Source organism: Siniperca chuatsi, linkage group LG17 (genome assembly GCF_020085105.1).
Source record: "Siniperca chuatsi isolate FFG_IHB_CAS linkage group LG17, ASM2008510v1, whole genome shotgun sequence".
In the NCBI taxonomy this organism is placed as follows: domain Eukaryota; kingdom Metazoa; phylum Chordata; class Actinopteri; order Centrarchiformes; family Sinipercidae; genus Siniperca; species Siniperca chuatsi.
Genome location: NC_058058.1, coordinates 20017603 through 20029016, shown reverse-complemented (window position 1 = coordinate 20029016; position 11414 = coordinate 20017603). Strand labels below are relative to the sequence as shown.

The 11414-nt window shown below is 39.6% G+C and overlaps 2 protein-coding genes across 2 annotated transcripts; both read left to right on the top strand.

The window, feature by feature from the left end:
* The first annotated feature begins 206 nt into the window (after positions 1–206).
* Positions 207–3408, top strand: LOC122864164 (glutathione S-transferase A). The gene is made up of 6 exons (XM_044171327.1): positions 207–435; positions 564–629; positions 844–949; positions 1805–1923; positions 2891–2976; positions 3086–3408. Exons 1-6 carry the CDS (start codon positions 268–270, stop codon positions 3216–3218), a joined length of 678 nt encoding a protein of 225 aa, XP_044027262.1. The 5' UTR covers positions 207–267; the 3' UTR covers positions 3219–3408.
* A 1309-nt stretch (positions 3409–4717) lies between these two features.
* LOC122864163 (plasma kallikrein-like) lies at positions 4718–10065 on the top strand. Its single transcript, XM_044171325.1, has 9 exons — positions 4718–4887; positions 5069–5225; positions 6216–6325; positions 6430–6592; positions 7954–8072; positions 8156–8288; positions 8560–8666; positions 9218–9377; positions 9594–10065. The coding sequence occupies exons 1-9, from the start codon at positions 4827–4829 to the stop codon at positions 9691–9693; spliced, it is 1110 nt and encodes a 369-aa protein (XP_044027260.1). The 5' UTR covers positions 4718–4826; the 3' UTR covers positions 9694–10065.
* The last annotated feature ends 1349 nt before the right edge of the window (positions 10066–11414 follow it).

Below are 11414 nucleotides of genomic sequence, written 5' to 3'. Positions count from 1 at the left end.
AGTTACTGAAATATGCAGACTTTCAATATGACAGTCATGTTACTTGAGTTAACAAAAAGGGGGGGTTAACATGCTTGGATAGGGTGTGAACTATCTTAACTGTCTTGGGTCACAGATCTTTGGTGATGACACAAAAATGGGATGGGACCAATCTGAATGCCAAGGGCTGGAGCTTGTTATAAAACGAGGCATCTGTCACCCTCCAGCTTCACTTTTCACTTCTTCCACCATTCACAACTTCGGTGTAGCACTTCAATCCGAAAAACCATGGCCAAGGACATGACTCTGCTGTGGGGCTCCGGCTCTCCTCCCTGCTGGAGGGTGATGATCGCTCTGGAGGAGAAAAACCTGCAGGGCTACAACCAAAAAGTGTTCTCCTTTGAGAAAATGGAGCACAAGTCAAAGGAAGTCATGGACTTGAATCCCAGGGGACAGGTAAGTTAATACCCCATTACCTAGAAATAATACAAATCCTCTTTTAGTGTCAGCCTGCTTTTTCCTGTTATGCACAAACTTCTAGTCATTTTAGTAATAAAAATAACAATGTCTTATCTTTCTTAAAGCTACCAGCCTTCAAACATGGAGACAAAGTCCTGAATGAGTCCTACGCTGCCTGCATGTACCTGGAGGTAAGTACTTGGCGAAAGCTGCTGAACTTGGCCCTAGTTAAAATTTTATGCAGCCATATGCCACCAAGGAGTTAATAATTAGGAGGGCTCCTTGTGCTGTGTGAGTGCAACAATGCCTCGTAGACAAACGGACACCCTACACCGAAGAGGAAAAGAAACCGGAGCTGCATGCAGCTGTTCATAATAGTGTCTCTTTTCATGTTTCCAATAACAGAGCCAGTTCAAGTCCCAGGGAAGCAAGCTGATCCCCGACTGCCCCGCAGAGCAAGCACTGATGTACCAGCGCATGTTTGAGGGTCTCACGCTCAACCAGAAAATGGGTATGATAAAGCTGACATGCAAAGCTGAAGCATTTCACTGCTGTTTTGCAAAACAAGACATATCTGTTGACCCCGTAAACCCTGCATATTCATAATTATCAATAGTAGTTACGTTTGAGCCACTTGGGTTTATTTGTTAAAGCCTAACCCGGCTAATAAAGCTTTAAAACTTAAAACTTTATGACTTCGCTAATGTTGTTGCCATTTAGAGGTCGGCCTTTTGGGACTTTGGGAACTACATTGCTCTTGTCAACATCATACACCGAACTGCTACTTTTACACCTCTGAGACTTTATGTCTTCAGTCAGTCTCCTCAGAGGCAGCTCAGCATCAAGTGTCCCCTCCCCAAGAGGCCAGAGTCGTTCAAAACACACGCCATGCACTAATGAGCTGTGCATGGCACCGTACATGCAAGCCTGTGTGGTGCACCCCTTCAAAACAGGCAGTGATGTTGAAAGGTCATATGTTAATCCCACAAAAGGGTCCCATGCTCAGGCTAGCTTGCATGCAAGGCTGAAGTCATGTGACAGGGTTAGTTTTGGTAAAGTTTTGGGGGAGGGGTGCAAAAAGAAGAGAGCTGCATTCATAATTAATTCCAATCAACTTGTGCATACTTAGAAATACAGTTCCTAAAAGTGAACATAGTATTTTCTTATTCTTCACTGATGTTACATAATACATATGTCCTGGCTGACCCCACCCTCAGCTGCTAGGGGAAGTTAAAGCAATTAGTGAAAGCACAATGTGGGAGTGGATGTTGTACAATGTGTTGATGGCTTTGATTGATATCACTCATAGCTCTTATAGCGTGGAGAGCAGCCATCACGACTGATTGCCCGCTCTGACATTTTTCAGCTGATGTTATCTACTACAACTGGAAGGTCCCAGAGGGAGAGAGACACGACTCTGCTGTGAAGAGAAACAGAGAGGCCCTGAGTACTGAGGTCAAGCTGTGGGAGAGATACCTGCAGAAGGTAAACCTGAAGATGATAAAATACTATACCCTCAAACACACAAGACAAATGATACAGAGCTGCAGAGGAAGGTTTTTCACTGAAGTGACACATGCTCAGGGTTTGTTGAACTAACACTGCAATTCCATGTTGGATGTAAGGAATGGTGTTCTGCAGACTAGCAGCAGCATTTTAGGATTCACTTATTTTTACACACCATTTCCTGCTGAGAGTTAGATGAGAAGATTGATACCACACTCATGCCTCTATGGTAAATATGAAACAACTAACAGCAGCCGGTTAGCTTAGCTTAGCACAAAGAATGGCAACTTGGGGAAACAGCTAGTCTGGCTCTGTACAAAGGTAACTAAATCTGCCTACCAGCACCTAAAGTTTGCTTATTAGCACGTCATATATCATTGGTAAAAAAAAAAGTGAAGTGAAAAACGGTTGTGGTTTTACACAGGGTTATGTGCCAATAAATAGTGCAGCACATAACCATCAGTAACACTACAATTTGTTGTTGTTGTTGTACAAATTGTATGGATAAAAAGAAACCAGATATAACATGTTAATCAGTGAGCTTTAGAGGTGGCAAATTTTGTCACCTTTGGACAGAGCCAAGCTAGTTGTTTCCCCCCGTTTCCTGTCTTTATGCTAAGCTAAGCTAACTTGCTGCTGACTTTAGCTTCAAATTTAACGGACAGATACGAGATCTTCTCATCTAACTCTCGGCAAGAAAGTGAATAAATGTATTTCCCAAAATGTTGAACGATTTCTTTAAATATACTATACTATAATATATTTTAGGTAGCCAAGCTACAGTACAACCAACCATCACAGCTAACATTTATGTAAATTGTAATTGTTAATAGGGATAATAGCAAATGAATGTAGCCCTGGTCAGCAGCTGACATGAGTATCTTGTGGGTCAGGTCTGCCCACCAGTACATGAATGTGGCCTTAACTCTTTTGTTCTGTCTTCTAGGCATCAGGCTCTTTCCTGGCAGGAAAGAACTTTTCACTGGCTGATGTGGTAGTTTATCCAAGCATTGCTTATCTCTACCGTTTTGGGTATGTGGATTAAATGACTTTAAGCTGCTTGACAAAATGAATGCATGTATTACCAAGGAGTAAAACATTTGTAATTTGAAGTTCACACCAACTTTTCTCCGTTCTGTAGGTTATGTGAGGAGCGTTACCCTAAACTGGCAGCTTACTATAACTCTCTTAAGGACAGACCCAGCATCAAAACCAGCTGGCCTCCTACTTGGCTGGAGAACCCACAGGGACAAGACCTACTGAAAGACATCTGAGATTCAAACACAAATCAGCTGACACACTAACTGTTACCGTTGTGTAAAATGTAACCACTCCTTGCATTGCACTAGTCTAGCTGAGTGGTTTTTTTAAGAAATATGCATTTAGCAAGAGAATTTGTTTGTGACTTAAACTGCAGATTAATCTTTTTGTGTTGTAAACAAAAGCAATAAAATCTGACTTTCAGCTTTGTGTGCTTTATTCATTTCAGTATCCACAGAGCCCTCTTTTAACCAATTTAGAAGATATTTTACCATAGGTATCAAAACTGGTCTCTCACAGCAAGTTTCAAATTTCAGACGCTGCTTTTTTATAAAACTGTTGAGGTGAAAACATCTTCTACCTTCATTCCTGCACCTTACAGTTTTGACAGCAGAGGCCGGTAAACTTGAATAAACCACTGCTGCTTTTGCTGATGTTTGGTTTGTCATCATTCTGCTCTTTGAACCTTTAGTTTTCTTGTCATTCCCTGTTTGGCTAATGGGTGGCAACACGCCATACAAACAGACCATGGACTCTGGGTTTTCAGATGATTTCATACCAAGACCACAAAGAGACACTTTTAAATCACAGAGTCTGGGTTAAAGTCCCTGTGGGCTGTTTGTTATCAGCAGCTTACTGAGCTGTTTAGTCCCTCACCCTGGGATCAAAGCAAATAAAACCATTATCACTGCAGCTGACTTGCCAGTTTTAGGCCTCCGAGCAACATTTCATCTTCACTCACAGTACGACATAATGGTTATAAGAACTTTGTTAAATCATGCTGCTCAAGCAAAACCTCTTTTCTAAAGGATTGAAAATATAATGCAGTGACAGGATTTAGCATGCCATAAAAAATACTGGGAATGAAACAGCATGCTAATACGGCATGATAAGAAATCGATCAGCACAGCAAAACCAAACAGAAAACTGTTCCAAGGACTTGTTGTTGGAACATCCAAATGTTGATTTTAATCTGTAAACAGCCAAACGGCCTGAGAGGTCATAGATATGTAAAGCCTTGTATGGGACTGCCTTTAAAATGTATTTTTGAAGTAACTGTACTGTATATCAATGCTAGAAAGTCAAAGTTGATTTGATATGTGAAGAACATGTGGCCAATCACCCGGGCCATGTAATTTTGCCGATCTGAAGTTGACAGATTACAAGAAGTTGACAGATTACAGTTAGAGACGGACATTTAACAGCAGTGTGCTCCCCAACATCATCACCAACAATCAAGAATTAAGTACAAAAAAAATGCAAGTGACGCACCCCTCATATCACAATGGCTTAACTGTAAAGGCAGGTAAGAAGACATGACAATAATCAAGGCATGTGATATAATATTGAATGTTGCTAATTTAACAAATATCGACTCTATACCATCAAGCTTGTAAGTTTTTTTCAATTGCTTATTGCACAATAAGGTATCTGTACAGAGGTTGCTGTGACTCAATCATTGAATGTGTCAACAAATAGCTGTACAAATAGATCAGGCGTATAAATTCAGGAATTGAGAGACTTTCCTTTGGCCAACCTGCATTTGCGGAACCACCTCTTTTACTGCAGCTGTGCTTCAAGAATCTTTATATCCTACGCAGAGTATCGTCAAAACTGAAAAGATGGAAACATATTTTATTTTGGTGGGTCTGCTCTCTATTTGCAGCCTCTCCTTTAGTCAAGGTAATACATACACTATTTGTAATTAAAGGACTTACTGTATGTGGCTATGTGGCCACTTAGGTAGTATGTGGCTACCTAAGTGTGACCGCATGTTTAAGGGTCTATTTCACCACTTATATGTGGTAAAATGTATTTAATATGTGTGTATTTGTACATGTAAATTGCTTTTCCATTTCTTCAGAATGTAATCTGCAGCTTCTGGAGAATGTGGATTTCCCAGGAACAGACATAACATTTCTCTACTCTCCTGATGTTGAGCACTGTCAGCACCTTTGCACCCAGCACCCCTCCTGCCTCTTCTTCAGCTTTCTTCGAGCTGACTGGACCAGAGATAACAGGTACAGAACAAGCAGTAGAAATGTACAATTACAAATAAGTAATAATTAATACTTATATCTTTTGAAGAGTGACATATTTTTCAGAAAACAGATACTGAAAATAAATTTTGAACTCAAAAAAACTAATTGCAACCTAGAAAAAAAAAACATTCATTTTTTTTAATTCAGAGCTACCATACACTAAGATAAGTCAGTAAGGTGCTGGATACAAAAAACAGTGTAAATGAAAACAAATCAAAACACACAGTATACTTTTCTGTATTGTAAAAATGCAGTTTCTTAGCTCTTTTACAGCCTTACATTAGAGGTATTATATTTAAAAACTGCTGTATTTGCTTGTTATGTAATTTCCATAGCACCAGAGGAAAATGTTGCTTCTCACAATAGTCTTTTCTTTGTCTCATCAGAAAGAAATCATCTTATTAGGAGCTTACTGAATTCTGACCTGTTTGTCCTAGAAATAAGGAGCAAAAGAATAAATCAGTCTAAGACAAACTATCCTGTCCAGTTTGAGAATAACAATAGAAACACAAGAGAAGCAGGAGTTCCTTTGCTGTGCTCATAGTTGAGACTTGAATTTGATCACTGAGACACATTTCTGACATTGTGCAGGCTCATTTATAAGCCGTTCAAGTTTTCTTTTGGAACAGCATTTTACGATCCTAAATTAGGATCGGGCTGAGAGCAGAGGAAGGCTATTTCTCAGGAACTGAATTTAAGAAGTATGAGAAAATGGTCAAAATCTCATATTGATGTTAAATTGAGCTCATTTATGTCTAGGAGAAATAGGCTGGACAAAGAAGAGATCATAATTTTAATTTTCCTTTCCTCTTACTATTTGTCATACTACCATTTTTGTCTATTTGTTTTTCGCTGCAACTGTGATGACCCACTTTTCTCTTCCTCAGTTTTTAAAAAGTTAGTTTTAAGTTAAATACAAAGAAAGAAAGAAAGAAAAAAAAAAAGAACACCATCTGTCCCTCTGTGCAGGAACTTCTACTGCTACCTGAAGTCCACGCCCTCCGGAGAGCCCACTGTTCGGACTCCAATTCTGGGCATCACATCTGGCTTTTCTCTCAAACAATGCTACCCATACATAAGTAGGCTCACAACCATTTAAAACGATTATGAAAACCATTAGTTAATCATTGATCACACTGTCCTTACCACTCTCTGTCTGTCTGTTGGGCTGTCTTTCTGCCAGATCCTTGTCTGTCTCAGGTGTACCAGAACGTGGACTTCTTTGGGGCCGACTACCGAGCCTTGTTCACAGCCGACTATGAGGAGTGTCAGAGAGCTTGCACAAAAGATCCTGCCTGTCAGTTCTTTACTTTTGTGAATGGGGACTTCACATCGGAGAAGATCAGGTCAAACTCATATAATGTTACATTGCAGTTGAAATTAAATTGTCATTTTTGCGAAGACAGGGCTGCTCCGGAGGCAGAGGTAATGTCATCGGTTGAGATAAACCAAGTGTTTGTGGCCTAAACAATTTATGAAAGATGCCCAGTGCAAAGGGCAAACACTATAGGGGAGGAAGTAATATTAAATAGATTTAATTTTTTGCTGTTACTTGCAGAAATGTAGTCTATTTACACTATGTTGCATAGGTTAACTACTGCACATGGCTTAGCTAACCTTGCAAGTTTACAAACTAGCCTTATCAGCCTGTAGTTTTGTAGATATGCTGGTTAACACGTTTTTAAGGTGTGGAGTACAAAAATGACATTTTTCTTTAAACTACAGATTTCATATTCATGTGTGTTCAGTCAGTCATCTGAAACTATCATAATCAATAGCATTAAATAATCTACAGTGTTTTAAAATCTTTCCAGAGTATGTTGACTGAGCATGAATGCTTTTTTTTAGTCCTGCACACTTGGGCATCCCAGTTCAACTGATGTCTTAAACTGCTGCGTCTTCAGTGGAGCAATTCTTACTTATTGCCTTGGACATGGACACAACCAAACTTTTTTCCTGCAAGACCAGCAGTCCGAACCGGCGACCTTCTGGACATAAGATCCTCTGCCACCCCACGTCCCTCGCTATCCTCTCCCACTGGTTGTTACACACATCTTCTGATGCCCTGAGACACATCAGTGATGTTACAGTACCAGGTGTTTTGGGTCTTCAACAGCACTCTTCCAAGAGCCGCTAGAGAAGCCACCTGGCACGAAGTGGGTTTCCAGCCATCTGTTTATTTCTTTCAATTCAGTTTGCGTAAAGGGTTGAATGTTAAAATGAGGTACCCTTATATATTTTTATTTTCATTGCAAGATTATCCTAGCGGAGGCCGATAACATTTGCACATAAATAAATATCAATTGACCCTGTGTTTACTTTCTTCATAGAGACAGAAAAAACTCAAATCAAAGCTCTGCTTTTGGAAGGAAAGCGATATGAGACAAGACAATCCTATCCTTGACCCTATAGCTTGTCCATAGCTTGATGGGGTTCCTCCGTGTGGATGGTTGCCCACTCTCCGAACTGTCCACTGTTCGTAAGAGTCCAGCCTCTTCCTGGAACACTGGTCAGATCAGTCAAAGCTAGTTGTTACATCTTCTATTGCTCTGATGCACTGTGACACATCAATATGCTACCTGGAGGTTTTAAATCTTGGTTTAATTCAACCAGTTAGAGGGAAGTTTTTGCTCTGGCACCAGCAAGGTGGCTACATGGCGTAGGCTCTACAGTTCTCTAATTATGTTATTTCTTGTGCTGTTTTTAGGTTCAAGTGCCACCTTAAATTCAGCTGGGCAGTACCGAGGACTCCTATTGTAGAGACAAAGCCTGGTGTAGTATCTGGCTTTTCCCACAAAACACAAATAACTCAAAACTTTCCCACAGGTACACAAACAATACAGCATTAGGAAAACATCCTGCAGGTTGTTTTGCATTCTTTCTCATTGTATTACCCGTGTTTTGTACAGCATGTGAGGGCAAGCTTTTTCCAAGCACTACCATCCCAGGAAACGACATCGTGGTTCTGCCTGCTGCCTCTCCTGGACACTGTCAGACATTGTGCTCTACTTATCCACTCTGCACCTACTTCTCTTACGTCAGGTAGTGTGTGTTTGACAAACCTTCTCAGAGTGAAACAAATATTTCTCTTTCATGTGACAAAAAGGTAAAGTCCAATAAGATAATACAATGAGTAATTAGAAAGTACTGAGTTATATTAGCCTATTCACTTCCTGACAGTATCTTCACTGTCCTGATGTGGTTAAATATTTAGTTCTCCTTTTCAGTCAAATCTGTTCTCTACTTTATGTTATCTCAAAATTTAGACATGCTTTCATTCAAGGTTTCCCTTTGTTTTTCTATTTTTTTGCAGTAACAACTTCACCTGTTACCTGAAGAACAATGCGAATGAAATGGTGACCACAGCTAAAGAGGGAGTCACATCTGGGATACCAGCACGTTTCTGCCAGCTTGATGACGGTATGTATCATTATTCAGTGAAATACGTCAACATCTATTAGACGGATCGGCACAACATTTTCTACAGACATTCATGGTTCCCAGATGATGCATCCTAATGACTTTTGAGTTGAGTGAAATGTCTCAACAACTGTTGAATGGATTGCCATGAAATTTAGTACACACATTCATATTCCCCACAGAATGAAGTGTACTTTTCATGGCTGACTTAGCATGGCTGTAGACTCTAAGTCTTGTTTACAGCTATTCATTTCCACTAGTTACTAGAAATCCTTTTTAGAAAGTCTAAAAAGAAGAATTTAAAAAACAAACTCTGTAATGAAGACATTGTGCCAAAGCTGGGCCTGTCGTCTTTGTCTGTATATATTATTTCATGTATAGATAAGTGACAAACACTCTTATTTTAGATTTGGTTATTATGCAATCTTATTAAGACTGGAATCATTCAGCACATATGAATGTTTATCTGTCTATCCTTTCAGTGTACTGTGAGTGAATTTCTGTTGTTTAGCCAGCAGCAGCAGTCTAACCCCGTTCCCCTCTCCTAACAGACTGGGTTAAGGTGGCTCACGAAGGAATAGATTTCAGGGGTTCTGACATTCGCTTTGAGCTGATGGATGATGCAAACGCATGTGAGAGGACCTGTACTGAAGATCCTAACTGCCAGTTCTACAGCTATGTCGGTGAACGCTTCTCTGACAGATTTTACTGGTACAGTCTTCTTTATGTTTGCATTCAAACCGCCATAAACACAGATATTGTTATTTAAAAAGAAAATTAATTGTACCAGCAATTCAGGCAATACCTGGAAATCATGTAACATTTAACTTGATCATAAATCAGACACTATTGTAGCCCCACTTTATAATTTGATGACAACTGTATTTATGGTGCCTAATTCAAGATGCTGTTGAATTTGTGTTCTAGGCGCCGCTGCTATCTCAAGCGTGTCATCACCATGCCTGCACCTCCTAAAGTCACCAAACTGGCCAATGTCGTGTCTGGCTTCACCCAGAACTGTGTGTAGAGTGCTCTACCAGCAGATGTTAAAATAAAATGATCCAGTAAAAGATTCAGCACCAAGCAATCTGTGTGGATGAGTTTATTTACATGTGACAGCAGAACTTTTCTCTCACTTCCCCATTTCCTCACTCTGAACCCTAATCTTTTCCTCATTCAGCTTGATCTAACTTTTTCATGTCCCCTTGTTTCACATGCACACTCAGACACTTCCCTCCTTCTGTCTTCATCTCTGCTTCCTCCAGACCTGGTTGTTTGATTCTTTAATTAATGCACTTGGTGTGTTGGTTGTTCCTAACATAATTTGATTGCTATTTAAGCTGCAGATGAGTCTCTGTGTGTAAACAAAAGCAATAAAACAGAAACCAGTTTGCTATCAGCCTGCTTTATTGATTTGAAAGTAAGTATTCACACAGCCCTATTTTAGCCCACATTTAGCAGGAATATGTTTTAGAGAGATACAGTATATATGAGGTGAGCAATGATATTCAAATATATCTGTGTTTCTACACCAAGATATTCTACTACAGACATCAAGCTTTATTAAAAGATACAGTTGTAACTACTCTACTCTGGCTCTACAGGCCTAAAGAACAGTGCCCTAGATTTGTTTATTTACACTGTGTGTGTAAACTGTCTATATATATATATGTTTTTTTTTTTGATAAATGGACATTCATCAACATTTACAATTTGCAAAAGCCTTGTTTCTACTTTATGTGGCAGGCACAATCACCACAATGTTTGATTTGATATTAGGTATTGATATGAAAAAAAAGCTTGCTGCCACTTTGAACACCCTATTTTCACGAGCTAATTGTTTTAAATACAGGAATTATTAAGTTCATAAGCTTTAAATAGATATATTCATAAGTTTAACGTTGCACCAATCTATATTCTTATATTAATAATGGATCAAATGATTGTATATAGTGTGCAGTTTCTCTCAGCTCAGTGGAGCGTTTTAGTGTCTTTCAGCTCGTTGTTTTGGTTTTACAGCCACTATTTTACTGTTTCAGTTCACTCTCACCGCTCTCGTCAACCTCGTTACCACCAGCAGAAGGCAGCTTTTTTCAGTGAAAAAGCTCTGATAAATCTGCTGTATGCTACACTACCTGCCAAGCACCAAACAACAGACAGACAAACATAGCGACTAGCTGGTGAACATTGTCACGGCCCCTACATTTATTCAGTTTACTGTCACCATTTCCCCTTTTTGCAGTAATAAATTATTTTACTTGAATCACAATCCAATGATTCTCAGGAGTTGTTGAACACTAAACCAGAGCGAAAGGGAAAGGGAATACTAGACTTACATTCAAGAGGGGGCGAGAAACACCATAATGATTTTGTATGGTGATAATATGTTTTTTTTTAATGTAAAAAAATGAATGACTGCAGGTTTAACAAATCCTTTTAGAGTGTGTTCAGTTAGCTATACTTTACTTGTCATAATGAGGAGTGTGTCACTACAGTGAGCCACTGATTCATTCATCTATATGTTTTCAGTCTAGCCCACTTATCAACCCCTCAACAGGATAATGGGTTAGATTGCCTGTCTCTGTTCACATTGGGAGAAGCAGGGTATAGCCTGGACAGATTGGCAGTCTACCACATACAACACATCTATATAGACAAATGAGATACTCGTCTAACCTGCATGTCATGACTGGTGCACCTGAAGGAAACCCTCGCTGACACTGAAAGAACATGAAAACCAGCTTAACG

Excerpts from the sequence above, each read along its gene's own strand:
- LOC122864164 (XM_044171327.1), top strand. The coding sequence starts at position 268 with ATGGCCAAGGACATGACTCTGCTGTGGGGCTCCGGCTCTCCTCCCTGC. Across the intron at positions 436-563 it reads ACTTGAATCCCAGGGGACAG|CTACCAGCCTTCAAACATGG; the intron begins GTAAGTTAATAC and ends TCTTTCTTAAAG. Across the intron at positions 2,977-3,085 it reads GCTTATCTCTACCGTTTTGG|GTTATGTGAGGAGCGTTACC; the intron begins GTATGTGGATTA and ends TCCGTTCTGTAG.
- LOC122864163 (XM_044171325.1), top strand. The coding sequence starts at position 4,827 with ATGGAAACATATTTTATTTTGGTGGGTCTGCTCTCTATTTGCAGCCTC. Across the intron at positions 6,593-7,953 it reads TTCACATCGGAGAAGATCAG|GTTCAAGTGCCACCTTAAAT; the intron begins GTCAAACTCATA and ends TGCTGTTTTTAG. Across the intron at positions 8,667-9,217 it reads TTTCTGCCAGCTTGATGACG|ACTGGGTTAAGGTGGCTCAC; the intron begins GTATGTATCATT and ends CTCTCCTAACAG.